Raw genomic sequence first — 20190 nt, 5'->3', positions numbered from 1 at the left:
TGAATTCTAGGCTTAAATTTATGTTGTGGTTAATCCCATTAAGGTACTGGTGAAAGTCTTTTAGCTGTTGGGCAGAGCCAGAAAAAATGAAAGTGGTTTTATGTGGAAGTCTATGTATTTAGACGCTGGTTCCGTGATGGTGTCAATTCCACTAATAATGGGCCTTCCAGGAGGAGTGAGAGGATCCAGGTTACTTTGTTGAATGTAATTCAATCCAATGTGACATGAACAGACATTCGTGTGAATGAAAAGTTACATCAAATATATGATTACAGTAGCACACTACACATACACTACACTGCAATACGCAACTTGAAACCCAGTGTCGGCCCCATCTTCCTCAGGTCCACTGGACACAGACATGCAGGCCCAGGCCCGCTGCTCGTCAGGGGACGTGGAGCTGCATCGCTCCCTCTGCTCCATGTTTAGACGAGGCCAGCTGATGAGCTGCCAGGAGTCTGGCGCCAAGCTCATGAGGCTCCTCGACCTGGACGTCGACCTCCCCACGGGAGCACACGTGGATTACTGGAGAGTAACTTGTCTGTTTTCATAGACTACCTTTTGCAAGAAACAATTCCAAGTCTGTTCTGCAAGTATGGAGAGTATTTTGATGACTGGATTTTCTTTCTCAAGAGTTACAGAACTCTGGGCAGTGAGTATTGTGATACTGTATTGGTCATATTTACCTCAAATGCAAATGTCTCCTAACCTAGAAATCATTTACTCTGTCTCACCTATGACCTTGTGTAACGGAGGCAGACTGAGCTAGCGTGCTTGTTGCCCGTGTAAATCCTCACAGCCCTAACCTTAAGAACGCTTCTAACCGCTGAGTTGGAAGCCTGGGCTTTTAGCTCAGTGGTTAGAGTGTTCGTCTCCCATGCCAGTGTGTATGTCAAGGTGGCGGGCTCGAGGCCCGTGAGTGGTGAACGAACCGACCTTGTGACACTTGCACTGCTAACACCCCATACTATCCATTATTATTGGGAAATAAGTCCCAACAGGGCGAACCGGATCCCGACGCGCCCTGAAGGGACTTATTTTCCCAATAATGACTGGCGTTCTATACATTATCCCGCTTATTACACGGCTACTTGCCAAAATGAAATAATAAACTCCCCACGACATGACTTTAGCCTACATAGCCTAGCCTAGCTAGCCTAGCTGAACTTGAATCAAACATTCTTTAGAACACAGCTGATTAACCGTCTGCTTTCACTTTTGAATGAAGTTCCAGTCCTTGCATAGTGATAAGAAATACCTGATAGAAGCACAAACTCCGTTGCCATTGACAGCGGTCAATATTTATAGGTCCTTTCCCAAGAAATAATGACCGCTAGAACTTTGGGTAATCCCATTCAAGTCAATGGAGCGTTCTACTTGCCTTGTGAAGAGCCGTGTAATAAATGTATATATATATTCCATAGCCTGCCCATAAACTTGTGCAATATATTGTACATATATATTACATGTTTATATATATATATATATATATATATATATTAGTTATATAGAATGCCTATTTATACTCAACATATATTCTCTATTTATTACACTGTACATTATTAATCCCTATTGTATACACAACCATACTCGTATCACATACCTGCACTTGTCTTTCTGTCTGAGGCACACACACACAATAAACACACACACACCCACACACACAATAAACACACACACACACACACACACACACACACACACACACACACACACACACACACAGTTAATCCACTTACAAAGTTGCAGGTGCACACAGTTATAGGCTACACAGTATTACCATAGAGTATTACAGCTGCATGTGAAACAGGAATAGGTTTACATCTCTAGCCAGTCACATGATACAAACCCAAGCCTTGGATGATTTTGATGGAAGGGTGTTTCCATGGCAACTCCACCATGTTCCTGTCACCAGTAAAATTGTGAATGGATGCAAGTCAGGACTGCAGAGTTCTGGAAACATGGACAGGAAGGCAAATGATATGTTAATTTACATTTAAAACATATTCAATATGTGAGATAATATTTACAGACATGAGTGCTCAGGTGGGGACAGAGTCTTTTTTCTATTCAACTATAGGCTATGCTAGGCTATGAACTAACCATGGAGTCTAGTGTAGGCTATGTCAAATTATAGGACATTCTGGAAGATTTTATGAATGTTGTATCAGATTATCCTATGAATTATTTTTTATTTAATTAAAGCTACAGAACCAATAGATAGAGGCCTAACATTATGATCACATTCATATTAGCCTACTTGAATGAATGAAGTATATTTTAATTTAGAATGGCTAAAGGTAATTTCCATGAGGGGTAATCTCTGTGAGTTTGAAAAACATCACTAGACAACTGTGGTACAGGACCACAGGTGGTAGCTTACATTCAGTTGATAGCCTAGGCCTACTATGACATCTGACTGAGGGGTACCTTATTCCTATTTCCTATCTCTAGCTATCACAATCAAGATTTTAATCAATTAAAAATAAGTCAGTCTACACTTGGACAGCATCCCTGTGGCGCAGGCTCCATCCCTGGGAGATCTAAGGGGGCGTTTCTAGCGTGTGGCAGAGAGGCGTGGCGGAGGTGGGTGTGTATGAACCAGCTGATACACGCATCCGCTGATGCTGCCATCATCCTACTGCCGCCTCGAAGGTGCGAGTAGCCTATAGAGCGCTGGCCATCCACACTACAACCCAAGCTAACATTGGACCACGGAGTGCAGCAGGCGCCAAATGAAAAACCTGTCAGTGAAACAAGGACGAATTTGCGCATCCAAAGCGGTCTTTGTGCAGCTGTGAACAGTAAGTATGAGGCAATGGTGAAGGAGAATGGTACTAGCTCCCAGGTAGATAGCCGCTGCAGCCTAACGTTACTCGTTTTAGATTCTCCTCATCCGTCTCATCACACCGTTCGTTGCGTCTTAGTGTTTGCGTTGTAGGCTAAGTAAAGCGCTCCCCTCCACAACGACATGGAGACAATGAATCGCGAGTAGAGTGGAGGCTATGCCTGTGTCAGCGTTGTCGTGGTCTGTAAGGTAGAGAGATGCGAGGAGGAGGGGAAGGAGGCGCTCGGTTGCTGTTATTCAGCCGACTGGAAGTAAGGATATGTGGAAGCGATAGAGACAGCTCTGGGGAGCTGGCGGTTGGCGGTTGTGTAGGATGCCTTTAGCCGTGCTCTCTCTCGGTTGGAGAGGCACTGAACACGGCGAAGTGGTGTACTCTGTCGTATTATGTAATGCTATCGAGAGAAAGACAAAACGAACACGGCTCTACATTTCTCATTAGACCAGACATATAGGCTCGTGTAGTCATTGTTACCATCGGCGTCTCATGGCAATATAGAACTGCCATCATTTGGCTGTGTGCACGCGGGCGCGCGCGGGTACGTGTGTGTGAGAGAGAGTATTGTTTCAGAGGGTGTATTGTGTTCCTTGTATTAGTAGTGTTCTTGAATTCAAGTGTTTGTGTTCAGATTTGTAGGTCAGCTAGAAATGGTTCCACATGACAAAGTGGAACAAGTTGAGGATGTAAGCTACAAGATGTCCAGCTGAGGAGATTGCCTGATGAGAGTCAACCTTATGTCTGAGGTTGTCTGTTTGGCTTCTGCACTCCAAGGCTTGGTCTTTTTGGATTTCAAATGGTTGGGGGTGTAAACCCACTGTTCTACAAGTGGCTGTCTGTGTGAAACCTGCGTGAGAGTGTAAGTTCTGCTGATTTAAGGGGAGTGGTGATTAATGTAAGTATCTAGGGCACACTGTGAGAGAGAGGACCAAAATAGTGGACTTGTTGGCCTCTCCACATAGGCTTTACTAGACTTCAAGTCCACAGTATCCAGTTTTGATGCAGTCATTCAGTACTACTGGCTCCAGAACTGCACTTCGCAGCTGCTGCACACACACACACACACACACAGACAGACAGAGAGAGAGAGTTATTTCTCAACCCACACAGCTCTATAAATTACACATACGCACAAGTCCAAACACAAATCGAAACACTTTATTGGTTTCTCAAACACACACACACACACACACACATTGCTCACATATACATAATATTACGTAATGCTATATGCATAATATTTCTTTACTCTACAACTATTCTTACATCTTTGCTTTCCTTTAACTATGTAGGCCTAGCCCTGAAACTGCCCTTAAATTAAGTAGACAAAGGTATACTTTGGCCAGAAACTTGTCATATGTTTTACCCCAATCCTTCCCTATTCTGTCTAACATTCTTTCTCTGTTTCTGTGGCCTTCCTTTGCTGTAGTGTGTGTATTGACAGGCTGCAGTGCTAGCCTCAGCACTGGTTGTGGCTTAAACACCCTGGAGGTCCCCCTGGTGTCAGGTGCAGAGTGATTGCCATTGCCACAGCAAGGACCCCCCTCCCCTCCCCTCTCTGGTGTGGCCATGGGTAGCGTTGGCAGTGGAGTTGCGGGCGAGCAGGAGTTTGCCATGAAGAGTGTTGGCACCAGGACCACGCTGCCCCGCATGGCGCCTCACCACCTGCCCCGCCGCAGTCACAGTGCCGAGCGCGTACCGCCTCCACTCCTGCCCCCCCTCATCCACCCCATGTCAGAGGGCACGGAGGGGGGTACGGAGGGGGGCTCCAGCGACGGGCGCAGCAGCAGCGCCACCTCCGACCGACCCCCGCCCACCACCAGCATCGAGTCGTCCAGCGTGCTCACCTCACCGCCCACCGAACGCGCCGACCGCGCCTTCCGGGAGGTCCACAGGGGTGTGCTGGCGCTCGACCTGTGCGGGAACGTGGTGGCCGCCGCGGCCGCGGCCAGTCACGAAAAGACTGCCCACCGCGTGCGCATGGCGACCGGGCATCAGCAGCAGAGTCGAGAAGCCAGCAAGGCCAAAGCCATGGCAGGAGCCGCCGCCGCTGCAGCAGCTGCCATGGCTGCTGCCAACAACCCCAAACCCAAACTGAAGCCCAAGCCCAAACCAGAGAAGACGCCCCCCAAACTCCTGCCTGTCTCGGGGAAACTGGAGCATGTGCGGGAAAAGGTAACACACTGGGACAGGAGAGTTTGGTAGACCTATAGGCTGAATTATTTGAGTTCATAGCGACCACACAGTAGCCTTTCATTCTGAGGTAAAGCTGTTTACATGACATGTTGTTTACATGACACAAAGATGAACGTGGCTTAATATTATCTTTATTACAGTGCAATAACCAAAATAAAACAATTCCATCTCAATTTGAACTTGTAGGATTGAAGTTGGGGTGGGTTTTTCCTGCATAACTCATCTTATAAACATTACTGCCTTGAGTTACCCCGCACTCGCTTGTTGTTCTCCCTCTCCGTCTTTCTCTCGCCATCCATGTATTTTTGTGTCTGACTTCCGTGTGTTCTGTTTCAGAATAACTCAGCCTTGGTGCGCCCCTCTGCCTTCAAGCCTGTGGTGCCCAAGAGCTTCCACTCTATGCAGAACCTGGTTGGCCAGGCTGGTGGAGGAGGTGGAGGAGGGAGATCTGCTGGAGGGAGAGCAGGAGGAGGAGGAGACAGCTCCAACATCCCACAGCCTCTCCGAGAGCTGGACAGGTAAGGTTCTTGGTGGCAAGAAAAACACGTGTGCTAATTCTGTAATTTGGTTTCACATACACATATGCTAATTCTGTCTTTTATCATCACACACACATATTGCATAAATCCTCCCGTTTGTTCATATCAGGGGACAAGTCAGAGCCGTTACTGTCATAAGTGGCAGGAGAGTTGTGGGATTTTACTGTGTTCTTTTTCCTACACAAGCGTTTGATGTGGCTCATGAGTCATGCTCAGAGAGAACTATTTTAAAACTCTCGAAAACTCTCTCTCCAGCCCTCCGGGAGACAACAATGGTAACGGCGCGGGCGGCGGAGGTCAGAGTGGCATGTCGGACTCGGGCAGCAACTCCCTGAGCAGCCTGCCCACCTACACCAGCTCGGGGCCGCCTGCCCTCGGACCCCTCAGTGCCTCCACCAGCCAGCTCAACCGGCTGGGCACCAGCGCCGCTCCTGCCGCCAGCGCCAGTGTGGGCACCAACACGGCCGGGGGCGCCACAGGCGGCGGCCCGGGAGACCGGCTGGACAAGCCGGCCTACCAGAATGGCCTAGGCCTCAGCGCCTCGGACAGCGGACGCTCCTCGTCCGGTAAGAGCTCCTCGTCCTATCCGCGGCTCTGTCACCAGGTGGACATCCCCGCCACGGTCCGCCCCTCCCCATCCTCCGATGACATCATACAGGACCTTGAGGACCGACTCTGGGAGAAGGAGCAAGAGGTATGAACAGTCAGTAGAGTGAGTGGGTGTGGGGTTGCTATAGGATTGATTTCATTTGGCAGTAGGATGTCTAGTCTCTCTGAGGACTGAGACTCCTTCCCCTCTACTTGTCTTCGCTTCAGTGTTTCCCAGAGAATTGAATTCCATTTGTGGTGGTTGGTTTGTAGAATTAATGTTGAATGCAACAGTTTAACAAATTAGCACAGCGTAGTTATGATGCTAACCAGATTTATGCACAATTTAGTACAATCTGGAAAATCATTGTGTGGTGGTCAATGTTGATATTGTGGTGGGCCGCCACAAATAAGTAAGGGATAATGTATAGAACGCCGGTCATTATTGGGAAATAAGTCCCGACAGGGCGAACCGGACCCCGACGTGCAGCGGAGGGGTCTTGTTCCGCCCTGAAGGGACTTATTTTCCCAATAATGACCGGCGTTCTATACATTATCCCGCTTATTACACGCCTACTTGCCAAAACGAAATAATAAACTCCCCACGATATGACTTTAGCCGACATAGCCTAGCCTAGTTGTTACCGTTCATCGTGGCATTTGCTGAGAAACAAATAGTTCAACACATGTAACAACACATGCTGAACTTGAATCAAACATTCTTTAGAACACAGCTGATCAACCGTCTGCTTTCACTTTTGAATGAAGTTCCAGTCCTTGCGTAGTGATATGAAAGACGTATCAGAAGCACCAAACCTGTTGCCATTGACAGCGGTAATTATATGTTTGCAGCGGTAATTACATGAAAATATTTTACCGTAGAACTTTGGGAAATCCCATTCAAGCCAATGGAGCGTTCTACTTGCCTTGTGAAGAGCCGTATAATAACCCTAAATTTAACTTCACCTTGGTAAAGCCCGGTATAATACAGTTTTGATCACGTAGACCTAAAAAATTGTAATAAGTCAATGTATGGGAAACACTGTGCTTTCTCTTTCTTGGCTTCTGCTACCTCATCACTCCCCCCCCTTTCTTTCTTCCTTTCTTTCTCTTTCCTCGTCTCTTCCCCCTGGTCACGTCCTCACAGGTGCTCCACATGCGCCGCAACCTGGACCAGAGCGAGGCGGCCATCGTGCAGGTGTTTGAGGAGAAGCAGCGCGTGTGGGAGCGCGAGATGGAGGACCTGCGGCAGAACTACGCCGTGCGGCTGCAGCAGGTGACGCGGCGCGCCCAGCGATCCCAGCAGGCCCTGCAGAGCCACGTGACGCGCCTGCAGCAGGACAAGGCCCGTCTGCAGGACGAGATGGCCTCCCTGCTGGCCCAGCGCGAGGAGCTGGAGAGGAAGTGCCTGGACTACAGGAAGGAGCAGGCCGACATCCTGCCGCGCCTGGAGGAGACCAAGTGGGAGGTGAGACCAATTAGGAGGCTCTTTCAATGAGACCAATTAGGAGGCTCTTTCAATGAGATCAATTAGGAGGTTCTTTCAATGAAAGCCTTTGATTAGCTTCAACTTTATAGTCAGTGCACAGACTACCTCATACTCACCTACAGTAATTTCCCAACTATTAGCCGCAGCTTATACATTGATTTTGCAAAATGTCTTCAGCTATGAGGTTAATACAAGGGGGCAGTTAATATGTTATTAATATGGTTTTGTTTCTTTTAACTTGCATGAAACACTGTCCTGCGGCTTATACACAATGCGGCTAATACACAGGAAATTACTGTCCAGGCTAGGTGTACAAGTATAAAGACAGTGACTTTCTGTGATTACATGTGAAGAACAACCGTTATGTTCCTCTGTCCATTCCATCTCCATCCTCCCTACCTGCATCCCGCTCCATCTGGGCCTGTACAGGTGTGTCAGAAGGTGGGTGAGATCTCGCTGCTAAAGCAGCAGCTCCGTGAGAGCCAGGGCGAGGTGACGCAGCGGGCCAGTGAGATGCTGTCGCTCCGGGGGCAGCTGAAGGAGCTGACGGCCCAGCTCAAACACCAGGAGGAGGCCATCCTGGGCCTCAAGGAGTCCTACAACTGCAAGAGCCTGGAGCTCAAACGCTGTGAGGCAGAGCTGCAGAGGACTTTGGCTGAGGTGAGGATAGGAGACACAATCACAGACACAATCACACACACACACACACACACACACACATACATATGCACATACTGTAAGTGACACAACAATTTGTTTTTAATTTTGCCCTTTGCACATTGCATGAAAAGAAAAATATTTTTTCAAAACACAGTAGAATGATGTGTCTTAAAGGAGCAGTCACACCAGGTAACTATAAAGGTAACTATAATGATATTGGCGTCCCACTGTTCAATGATAAGGAAAGTCTCTCCTTGTGTTAATGAATGTGACGTATAGAATTTGATGGATTCTGACTGGCTCTCAGCTCTATATTGTTCGCAAAATCGTTCTGAAAGGGATCCCCAACGATATCGCTCTTCATGTATTTATTGTTACAGTTTATGTGTGGACGGTGCCATTGTTATTAGCTACAGCAATTCTTTTTTGCCGTTATCGTTACAGTTATCGTTCCTGGCGTGAATGGCCCTTTATACATTCTCCTTATAAAACAACCAGTGCTAAAGTAGGTCCTTCTGGTCCCATTGTAGGTGTCCATGTTGAGAGATAAGCTGCTGGTGTTTGAGGCGGAGGTGCTGGGGCTCCGTCGGGCTCTGGGGGAGAGGAGCCATGGCCACGAGTCGGCAGGTGGGAGCCTCTCCTCGGGCCACTGGGCCAGCCTGCCCTGCCGGAACCCGTCCGACGGCAGCCTGATGCCGCTCTCGTCCCATCCCGCGCTGCCCCTGTCGCTGCCGCCGTCCGAGGCGCTGCTGAGCCTGCAGAGCGACGAGGCCAAGGCGCAGCGGCGCGAGGCGGGCGACCTGCGGCGCCAGCTGGAGCGCCTGCAGGAGGAGCTGCGCGCCGAGCGGCAGCAGCGCGAACGCCAGGCGCTCACCTTCGCCCAGGAGCGCCACGTCTGGCACGACGAGAAGGAGCGCGTGCTCAAGTACCAGGCGCAGCTGCAGCTCAGCTACGTGGAGACGCTGCAGAAGAACCAGGCCCTGGAGCGCCGCGTGGGCCAGCTGGGCCAGCGACTGGCCTCCTCGTCCTCCTCCTCACCCTGCCCGTCGCCCGGATCACCCCCGCCCACCACTGCCCCCACGCCTCCCACTATCCTGCATCCCCCCCCGCTGCCCCTCTCCCCACCCCCCTCCATCCCCACCCCTGAAGAGCTCAAGCTGCCCCCCTCGCTCCACCAGTTGGCTCCACCCTGGCCCGGGCCCTCCAGGCTGGAGCGGATCGAGTCCACAGAGATTTGAGTGAGCCACTGAGTGAGTGGGCTAGTGAGGGTTGCCCTCTGTCAGGAGATAACCAGCAGACAAGGTCCAGAAGCCCCTCAGCCCCACATGCTCTTAGAAGACACAATGTGCTGGTTTCTTGAGTGAGGTGGAATTTAAAAAAAAAAAAAAAACCTTTGGCTTAATCAAAACTCCCATTTCTTTCTTTCTGTCACTCTCTCGTTTCCTACACACACACACACACACACACACACACACACACACACACACACACACACACATGATAACAAAAAACAAAGAAACAGAATTTCAAAAGAGAAACAGTGGTTAAGAATTCAAATGTGACTGATGAACAGACAACAGACAGATGCTTTTCACTCTGAAAACACCTTTGTGATTCTCAGTTCAACTATGTGAGCATTCTGCCGATGTGATTGGTTTGCACTAGCTCGCTGTGTTTTACTTTTCTGTGAATCATGTGTTTGATATTTTACCCTTAGAGGGAGTGTTAAAAGAATATTATGGTTCTGAACCTAATCTCTGTCTGCCTCATCTGAAGCAGATGCATTGGTTTGTCTGTAGGGTGGATGTTGCAGACAATCTATGCATCTCTCTGTACTTTCAAAGGAATACAAAACTTGTTGACTAGAAGAATAACTTATCAGGCAAGTTGGCAATACAATTTGACATAATCACTGGTACGATTCATTTGAAACCACCTTAAATTTCATGCTGAAAAACATATCAAGCTGAAGTACATATGAATACAAAGCAAGAATTTAGTATTTCTGGTGCCTGTGTAGGCATTACATTGTACTACATTGTACTTTCAAAACAGGAATGTGGTCACATGTAATGCAATACGTTTTGAGTTCTTTTTTAAGTGCTGGGTAATGTGTCAATACTACTGTGTTTGGCATTGCACTAGGATTCAGGTGTAGTAGATGGAGATCTGGATGAAGCTTGAGCTGTCAGAGATCATCTGGCATGAAATGTAGGCTATACCTGCTCTTCTTTCAGTCATGCAACCGTGTTTACAGTCATGTAGCCAAATTATTCTGCACTTTTTTGGAAGCATTGGCCAATTTGTTACGAGAACCAAAAACCTGCTTACCACGGTGACCAAGCAACAGCATGGGAAGCATGAGAGTCATTGTCATCATCTACATGCACCACTGTGGCCACTGCCCAAAGCAGGTTGTCTCTGGTGCCCAAAACTGCAGCGGTAAGGTTTATACACTTCATTTTAGGTGCTCTCTGAGGGTAAAGTTCTGTATGGTGCTCTTAAGAATTCTGTATTGAAAAATCAAAGTTTTGTTGGGGATAATGTCATAGTAGCCGAGGGATGTTTCAAAACAAATCGTGGAATCATAATAATAGGCCTTTGGTGTTTCAGGGAAATGGAGAATCTGTTTCTCCAGTATTTGTGGCTGCAGTAACCCAAGATGAGCTCAAGAGGGCACTAGATCAGAGTTCAGGAGCTCCAACAGATGCGGGGAATTACTTGAACAAAGGTGTTCTTTTTGATAACCATTTGTTTATTTTGTTATTTGAAAAATTGATTAAAATTACAAATATGGACAATTAAGGCACACAAAAAAAACAATGTCTCTGTTAAACTTTTCCTCTGTGTTTTGGTGTGTCGGGTGCTGTTTGACATCTCAATGGTTCCAGATTGGAGGGAAGGCTAGGTAGAGGTGATTGTGATGTTATGAGGTAGGAGTATTGGCCCCCACCAAGAGCATGTGGAACTGCAGGCAGGAAGGCCATGAAATTACATTATGGTTGTTTATGTGAACATGTTTATTCTAGTATTACAACATATTGTGTGTGACTATTTTGAAAATATATTATTAATATAAATAGTACTGCTACTCTTATAACCATTCTTTAATCATTATTATTTATGTGACTTGATTAAATCAGAAGTTTGAGTCTTTTATTTTTTGTATATGATGTCTATATATAAATATAAGTATGCATATTTACATATACATATATGTACATATATTTTCATTCAGCATCATCATGACTGCCCTGCTTAAAGGGATGTATCAGCCCAAAATGAAAATTCACCCTCTTGTCTGTAAAACAAATTAGATTTTTATTCCAGAGAATGTGTAAAAAAGAGTAAATACCAGCACAGATTACATTTCTGGCATTCTGCTGGATAATTAATTTGCTGTTACAAGATAATGTTGTGTGGATGACAACTGGCATGAGGTGCAAAAGATCATGGAAGAATCCTCATTTTGGGTGCCACTATCCCTTTAGGAACAGTTCCTTTTGATGTTGTCAAAAATGTGATGACAGTACTGTTATAGAGAGAAAATGCCAGCTGCGTCTTTTTATACTTATTTCTATTACATATTGTTTGTTATGTTTCTGTCAATTGTTTGATAAGAAGTAAGAAAACAAAATAATTCTGATGATCATTAAAAACATAGCTGATGAACAGGACTCACAAAGTGAGACTTTACTGCCCTCTTGTGGTATAAATCTAATGTTACACCAACAGTGTTGCTCATTCCACAAACAGAGCAAGGGCTAATGGCAAACTTGCAGGAGTGTGGCAAAGAGAGAGTAACTTTAACAGGTGCACAACACACATTTTAGGAGGCAAATAATAGGGCTGCAACTAAATATTATTTTTATATAGTTGTTTAATTTGTCAAATTTTTTCTTTCTTGATGAATCGATTAGATGTTTGATAAAATGTCAGGAAAGGTTAAAAAATGTCATCAGTGATTTCCAAAGCCCAAGACTAATATTTAGTTGATATTAAATTTACAGGAGATGGGTAAAGCTAAACATATTCTAGTTTAAGAAGCTACAATCAGACAATTTTGAGGTAATTTCCTTACAAAATTGACACAAATGATTTAAAAGATTACCAAAATAGTGGGCAATTAATTTAATAGTTAGACAACTAATCGCTTAATCGATTGGTTGGAAAGTCATTGTGTATCCCACAAGAAAGCAAAACTGATTGAAAGTGGTGGATGGTGGGGGTTGGTATACCAGGAAAAGAATAACATATAATGAAGAATAAAAAAGTGTTAAGCTGCATATTTACAGCATCGATACAGATTTTAAATATCACATGTTTTTTTTATCATTTTAAAATATACTTACTACGCCGCTGTTGCTTAATCTAGAGATAATGTAGCCTTCATCTGATAGAGAAATAGGGAGTCTTCACTTTTTCATATGAAAACATAATTTTATATAACAAATAAAATGTCTCATTTCCCTTTGAATGCGAGCACTATAAACTCAGATCTTTGCAGCGTGTGTAAAACTATTGGTAATATATTATAGTTTCCCTTCTTCATCAGTATGATCATGGCTGTGCCGATGTGAATTACCTTGTTGGTATCTGTGTTCTGCTACCAACAAGATATCTGAACTGCACACTTTCGCGACAACACATACATTTTTTTAACTTTTATTTAAAACATAAAAAGGATACATAAACATAAAAATGTAATGAAATGATTTCATTTCTCACAGAGCCCCTAAGGGGACATGTGGTTCACCTGCAAAGCAGCAGGACAGTGTTCAAAAATTACAGCTTGTCAAGGTTCACATGAAACATAGCCTATAGCATATACTGACAGAAAATATATAATAATAATAATAATAATAATAATAATACATGACTTACTGATGATGACCACAAAAGGTGTAGAGGTCAGGTTCTCCAGCAAATGATTTCCTCCTGCTGTATCAATGTCCAGTCGACATGCCTGGTTTGGTGCCAACCGGCTCACAGCATTTCCCCTAGAGAAATACTACAATTCAAGCAACACAGGCATGTTATGTCACTTTTTGCCCTCAGTGTAGTCAACTATGACATGTGATGCTCCTGACTGAGAAATTGCATCCTGTGCCATTCCAAACATCACCACAGACGCACGATAACATTACAGGATACAGAGCAACAAAACAGAATTCTGGCTTTGGGTATTTTACTATACCTTTACTTTTTATAGATCCTCTTTTTAGGAAATCTTCATTTTAGGCAAGATGCAAAGTTTTTGCTTCCAGCTCTTTTTGATTCTTTTTCTTTAATTTTTTAGCGGTTGACATGGAGTTGGGGTCATCAGTCGTCTGAAAACAACTGGTATGGCCAGCTGCATCCTCAGAGTGGCTTGTGCAAGGAAAAGCTGGCTCTGGTGAAAAGCTGCCCATCACCTGGTTCACAATAACCTCCCTCAGTAAGTCCACTGTTACACGCAGGGCATGAGAGGAACAGATGTGTGTTTCCAGAGCAGCTTTCATGTGCCGCCATTGCCATGCAGGGGTTGGAGCTCCATGTGCTCTGGATGAAGTCATTTGGGTCGCTCACTTTGCTTGGACAAGAAGGGAACAGCAGCTGATGCAGAAAAGCATTTCACAAAGTCCTCGGCAAACATGTAGGCGAACTCAAGAGAGACACTGCTGCTGTCTATCTCATTGTTTCCTCTCTGTAGTGATTGAAGATCTGTGTCTGAAACTGTTTGGTTGACAGGCAGGCTGACTCTCTGGCAAGTGCTCTTTTTCAGCAAGTGAAGCACCTGCGTTGTGAGGTCAAGTGAAAACTTGTGAATTTCCCCACTGTTCTTTCAATAGCCACAAGACAGGCTCCTTTGACCTCCTGAAGAATTTGCACACACAAGGCACGGACGAGAGGTATGTCCAAAGGAGACCTAGTAAATATTGTGAAAAGTTAGCCTATAGGTATACCAATGGGAAATATGTATTTATAACATTTTCTCTATATAAACAGTCACTTCCTTTTTTTTTTAGTAAGGAGTCTGTTGAGACAGCAGTGCCAGGTGAGTTGAGAGACTGTTGTGATTCCTCCATGTGAGTTGTACTGAAGTCCAAGATTTGGACAACTGGCATGAGCATCTTGCGTGCAGACTTTGACACGTTTGAAATAATGCATAAGCATATTTCTACAAAGCCCAGTCTTGCAATCTAAACAACAGACAAGGTTATCAGAGCCAGTACACAAAAGAACAGACTAGAACATGTAAAGAAATGTAGGGCCTACAAGCATGCCACAAATGATTGTAAAACAGTTGCTGTAAAAACTTACATCAGACATGCGCCCTGTAATGGTCATCCACTGTCTGAAAAAAATATATCAAACACATTCTTTAACATAGACAGCAGGCTATTCTGACAATGGTGAAACATAGCCAAGATTAGACCAAGAACAGTAGGTCTACATAAAAATATGTTAAGATTAAGAAACTCTATATTGAATAAGGAAGTATATCAAAGATAAGAAAGATAGCAAAATTATCCATACTCATCGTTCAGTTTCTCAATGGCAACAATAACATCACAGGTAACAGAGCTGTCACTCTTCCGCTAAGCTGATGTGTGTTACAACGTGAACGGACATGGCCTTGGATTGGGCTGCAACCAATAAAGTGCGGTAGATTAGAAGTTAAATACACACAGCTAAACAAATTGACAGCTGGCTAGTTTAGGCACACACTCCCGTCGACAGTTTCTTGTCTGCGTACTAGTCTAGCTATCTTATAACAGCATCTGTCTTCTGATGTATTAGTTGTGTGAATAAGCTAATCTAATATTGATTAGATTTCATTAATATCTGGTTAAGCTCATATCTTACAATTCGTGTGTCGTGTAGGCCTATTTGAATTCCAACGTGTCTTGGCAGGGACAGGTTGACCGACTTAACTTCTCTAAGCATGTAACTTATATTGCAAAATCATGTCGGTTTATGCTTTACAACATTAGGAAGATCAGACCTAATCTCACACAAGATTCCACACAACTTCTTGTTCAGACCATGGTCATCTCTAAGCTGGACTATGTAATTCACTATTAGCTGGCTTACCCGCTTGTGTAATAAGATCATTACAGCTGATTCGGAATTCTGGAGCACGCCTGGTCTTCAATCAGCCAGAGGACACATAACTCCTCTCCTAGTTACTCTCCATTGGTTCCCTATAGTAGCCAGAATTAAATTTAAATCTCTCACTTTGGCCTATAGGACACTGACTGGATCTGCTCCTAGTTATTTTATTCAATAATCAAGCCTTACATCCCCAACCGCCCACTGCGGTCTTCTGATGAGCGTCTGTTATGTCGACCAGTCATAAAAACTAGGTCTAATTCAAGACTCTATTCCCCAGTGGTTCCATGTTGGTGGAATGAGTTGCCCAGTGCTCTCTGTTCCTGTGGTAGTTTTGGGTCATTTAAGAGGGGTCTAAAGACATTCCTGTTCAACATGTACTTAGTTGTTTAAGCGCTTATGTGTTATGGTTTGTATAATATTGTTTTATCTTCATTAGGCTGTTGATTAATTTGACATTATTGTTTATTATTGATATTCTCCTTAATGTAGTCTTACCATGTCATTGTTTTTATATTATTGATTGAATGGACATTATTTTTGTATTATTGCTTTCCCCCTCATTTTCACTGCTTATTTTATTAGGCTATTGATTTAATTGATATTGTTGTTTATTATTACTATTCTCTTTATTATATTTGACCAACATTCTAATCTGTTCCCTGTTCAATTTTAAATATTATGTTGTTTTGTATTTGTGTGTCGCTTTGGACAAAGGCGTCTGCCAAATCCATAACCATAACCATAATGGGACATCAGACAAAAGTAGGACTTCCTAACATTCTACTTTGCATAACATTCTAACGTTCTAACATTCTACCGCAGTGTTCCAAGCCCTGATGACGCACACACCTGTTGGCCACATCTTGTCAAGTCAACTTTATTTAAAGTAGCCTAGGACTACATTTTTGGGTACAAAAGGCTACTCAAAGCATTTTACACGTATATTAAACATGATCTGGTCTAAAGAGTAGGCCTATCATGTTTTGATAAGTCCATTTGTACATGCAAAGCCTTATGAATGGTTTCGGCAGCAGGGACAATAATCCGCCTCTTTATTGTCATTAGGCTATTGTTTGAATTGGCATTGTTGTTTATTATTGCTATTCTCCTTAATGTAGTCTTACCAACATTTTAAATTGTTTACTGTTAATTGCAACTATTGTATTGTTGTTATATGTAGCCTATGTCGCATTTGGACAAAAGCCATAACCATAAAAATTCTCAGTCCAATCATGTTTTCCACAGTTTGCAATACATTCCAGGACACTTGGTGGCAGTGATGCATCAATAAATGTGATGAGACACAGTCCATGGAGAGAGACACTGAGACAACCCAGCAGAAGTTCGTGTACTAGCAAAAGTTGATGCGCTCTTACTGGTCCTTACCAACTGGAAACAAATGTCTAAGTAACAGTTAAAAGAAAAGATAGGTAACGTTAACATTTGTTGGATACCTATTCCTTTTATTAAATCTCAAAATATTGTCATCATCGGTTTGAATTTGAGGGTAAGTTGACTGACCGTCAGCCACTGTAAAAAGAAAAGTGCTAGTTAACTGAGGCTAGGTTAACTGTTTTACCGTTAGCTTAACTTGAGTTCCTCAAGGAGATCTGGTGCTTTTGATCGCAAAACGCTTGCCACTATTCCAGTAGATGTGAGAGGAAAAAGAATGTCCTCTGTCAATGATTTTAGTCATATTTTGACCCAGGGTTGGAAATCAGCTCTTAACCACCACATGTGGGTGAAATAACTAAGACAGGTTCAAAAACAACTCACTTCTTGACTGGCAAGATGGCGGCGAGTGGAAAAAACAACTGCTAAAGTGAGTTGTTCAAACCCTTCTTTTTATACTGTAACGTTGTGCACTGGACTGTGTGCTACGGCTCCCACGAGTCCACGACGCTTCACGCTGGGGATTCTGGGAGAACTTTGGGGGGTTGTGACTTTATTTACTGTTTATGTAGGTGTTTTTAATGTAGCGTGAATCCCTTTTTAGTTCTGCCTCTTGTGTGACTCTTCCTGTTGGTGTGACTGTTTCCAACCCTGTGTGTGTAATGTATGAGTGTTCTCTCATGACTTCCCTAGCGTGTGCTATGCTCTGGTTTGTGTCCCTGCTCCTGCCCGGCAATAAAACTTTTGATTGGACAACGCTGTCACATCAGTCGTTACAGGGGCGGATCTAGAGATTTTTTCCTGGGGTGGTGAAGGGGTGACATGAGGTTCCAGGAGGGGGGCCATGGACATTATTCAAAACTTACAATTCTACGGATTTCATTGAATATGTTTTGTTCTCTACATTACATTACACGAGGTCGGAGGCAAATCGGAGATGTAGCTGGCGTTTTGGATGATGTGGGTCTTAATATGTGAATTTCTTTCTCTGTGTAGTCTGTACTTAAAGTATACAGTGTCAAAAAGCAATTCTAGGGGGTTTGGAGGTATGTTCCCCCAGAGAATTCTTTTAAAAAATTACCCCTCAAATGATTTCTTCTAGTTAGTTTTGAGGGAATATGGATACATTTATAAAATAAGCCATAAATAGATTTAGGTTATATGGATTGAAACAAGATTCTGATGATTTGGGGGTATTTTTAAAACATGACCGCTCAAATGATGTCTTCTAGTGAGTTTTGAGGGAATATGGACAAATTTAGTCATACAAAATAAGCCATCGGTAGATAGCTTGACACCGATTAGATATTCTAGTTTGATTTGACATGTTGACCAAATTTGGATAGTCATAGATGCTGGGAAAGTGGATGCATGACAATTTTGAGAACCCGTGTTGAATTATCACGTGTATGGGTTGACATTGACAGCAGTATTTAGGCTACAATCAAATGTTATAAACTAGCGACACACACAAATAGACTTTAAATGTTAAACGTTAAGCCACACGATGAGCATGCCCTTATTATCTGACCTGACCATCATCAAAAATTCGATGAGACAAAGTCTTGCGGATGTAAATGACGTAGACTAACAGTGAGGTTGTTGCCGGGTTAACTGATGGACTGACTATGGGTCTGATTATGGACTTTTTCGACTTGGTGGTCAAACGTACCACTTCGTTGTAGGCCTACAGACAGTTGACTTAATTGCATGCACTGTGCAATCTGCTGCCAATGGTGAAATTTCGCGGGGGTCACTGCGCTGATGGTGATGGGTGAAACCATTGTGAGGGGGCGGGGGATTCTAAATCGGCGATTTCTGTTTGAGAGGAGTTTGGTGCGGGTTTCACACCTTCTCACAGTCCAACATGTATGAACAAAAAATATACTTAAAAAAATATTATCTGATTTATAAATGGGGTGGCAACAGGGGTGGCAAGACTGTGACCCAGGGGTGGCAGTTGCCACCCTTTGCCACCTCGTAGATCCGCGCATGAGTCGTTACAATACTCTGTGTACACAAAAAATGTTCTCAATGTTCGAGTTCATGTGTAAAAATACGGAAGCGTACCCTGACGGGCCATCCTATATCATTGAAATGTATAGTCTGGAATCGAACTATTCACCTCGCTTAATCCAAGGGGCAGGCAGAGAATTGTCTTTCAAACTGCCTAGGCATGCAATAGGCCAGCACTACGACCATATCCGTATCCGGTCGGCAAAACGGCAAATACATACTTCTTCGAAAGGAATGACTTAAGTGCATTGTGTTGCTCAACTTTCAAAGAAAAGCACAAGTTCAACTCCAAAGTTGACGCCAACGCCGATTCAAACAACCGCTTTTCGTTCGCCATAGCCACCTTCCTTGTTGTTCACCGTCGCAGGACTGTCGTTATCCTGTTAAGCCCGCCTTAAGACTCTAACAAAATAGAGCGCTGTGATTGGATGACGTCCACGGCGTCAGCCAATAGAAATCCCTATGGTTTGGTACTAGACGTACAGGCTGAGCAAATTAATTTGCCGCTGATAGGGTGCGTCTAGATTTCTAGGCTAACGGAAGCGTATTGCTGCCACACTAAAAAAAAGTATCACTTAAAAAGTTTCTTGTTATAATAATATTTTTATATTAAGATCGCGATCGCGTTAAGATATGTATCTATATCACGGTATTACATGGAATTATCACATTTCAACTTCAAGATAATGATATTTTCACGTTTTTACAAGATCACGTTTTCACAAGATATGTGTCACGTTATAACACGATATTATCACTGTAGTACATGAAATAATCACGTTATTTCAAGATAACAAAACAAATTCACAAAAAGACCCCAGCATTTTGGCGGGAGTTACGCTTTAAAGTCAACTTGCCACTTCAGGTAGCCTGATGGAAGAAAACAACACATGAAACAAACTTTTTTTACTCATTCAGAGCACTGACTCCTGCTTTTCTTTTTTCTTATAGGTCCCAAGGTCCCCAAATTTCAACAGCTTGCCCTCTGCTGCTTAGGGGTGTGGACCTAACCTCACCCAGCAACATGAGTGTCTTGCCACAAGAAGATGGTTCCGATCCATCGGTAGACATGATTAGTTCTCTTGACATTATGGTTGCAGAGGTGGTCATTGAGTCACAGAGCAGCACTGCCCAGATCCCAGAAGCTGTGTCCAGGTGCACTAACATAGCTCAGCCTCCTCAGATGCAAAAACGGGATTTGAGGTCAGCCCATGGTCTGTCTACCGGCAAAAAGTTGAAAATGGAAAGAGAAAAAAAATGGAGAAAGAAAAGAGTGGTGTCTGATTTGTCTGTGGTCATCACTGAGATCAAACAGAAAAGTCTTATTTCTGAAAGCATTGCAGACATACTGGAGTTCTACTTCAGTGGA

At 44.0% G+C, this 20190-nt stretch overlaps 1 protein-coding gene across 4 annotated transcripts; it reads left to right on the top strand.

Annotated features, from left to right (window-relative positions):
• Positions 1 to 554: 554 nt before the first annotated feature.
• Positions 555 to 11992, top strand: lzts3b (leucine zipper, putative tumor suppressor family member 3b). 4 transcript variants are annotated; one of them, XM_048244493.1, is made up of 8 exons: positions 1702 to 2046; positions 2455 to 2804; positions 4273 to 5018; positions 5376 to 5557; positions 5834 to 6272; positions 7314 to 7634; positions 8085 to 8315; positions 8846 to 11992. In XM_048244493.1, exons 3-8 carry the CDS (start codon positions 4413 to 4415, stop codon positions 9551 to 9553), a joined length of 2487 nt encoding a protein of 828 aa, XP_048100450.1. In that variant the 5' UTR covers positions 1702 to 2046; positions 2455 to 2804; positions 4273 to 4412; the 3' UTR covers positions 9554 to 11992. The 4 variants fall into 4 exon arrangements, with proteins under 4 accessions (XP_048100452.1, XP_048100450.1, XP_048100451.1 ...); XM_048244494.1 differs by lacking the exon at positions 1702 to 2046 and adding an exon at positions 3475 to 3702 and having other exon boundaries at positions 2319 to 2804; XM_048244495.1 differs by lacking the exons at positions 1702 to 2046; positions 2455 to 2804 and adding an exon at positions 555 to 652.
• The last annotated feature ends 8198 nt before the right edge of the window (positions 11993 to 20190 follow it).

The sequence above is a fragment of the Alosa alosa genome, chromosome 5 (genome assembly GCF_017589495.1).
Source record: "Alosa alosa isolate M-15738 ecotype Scorff River chromosome 5, AALO_Geno_1.1, whole genome shotgun sequence".
Classification (NCBI taxonomy): Eukaryota; Metazoa; Chordata; class Actinopteri; order Clupeiformes; family Clupeidae; genus Alosa; species Alosa alosa.
This window is presented reverse-complemented; position numbering and strand designations above follow the sequence as displayed.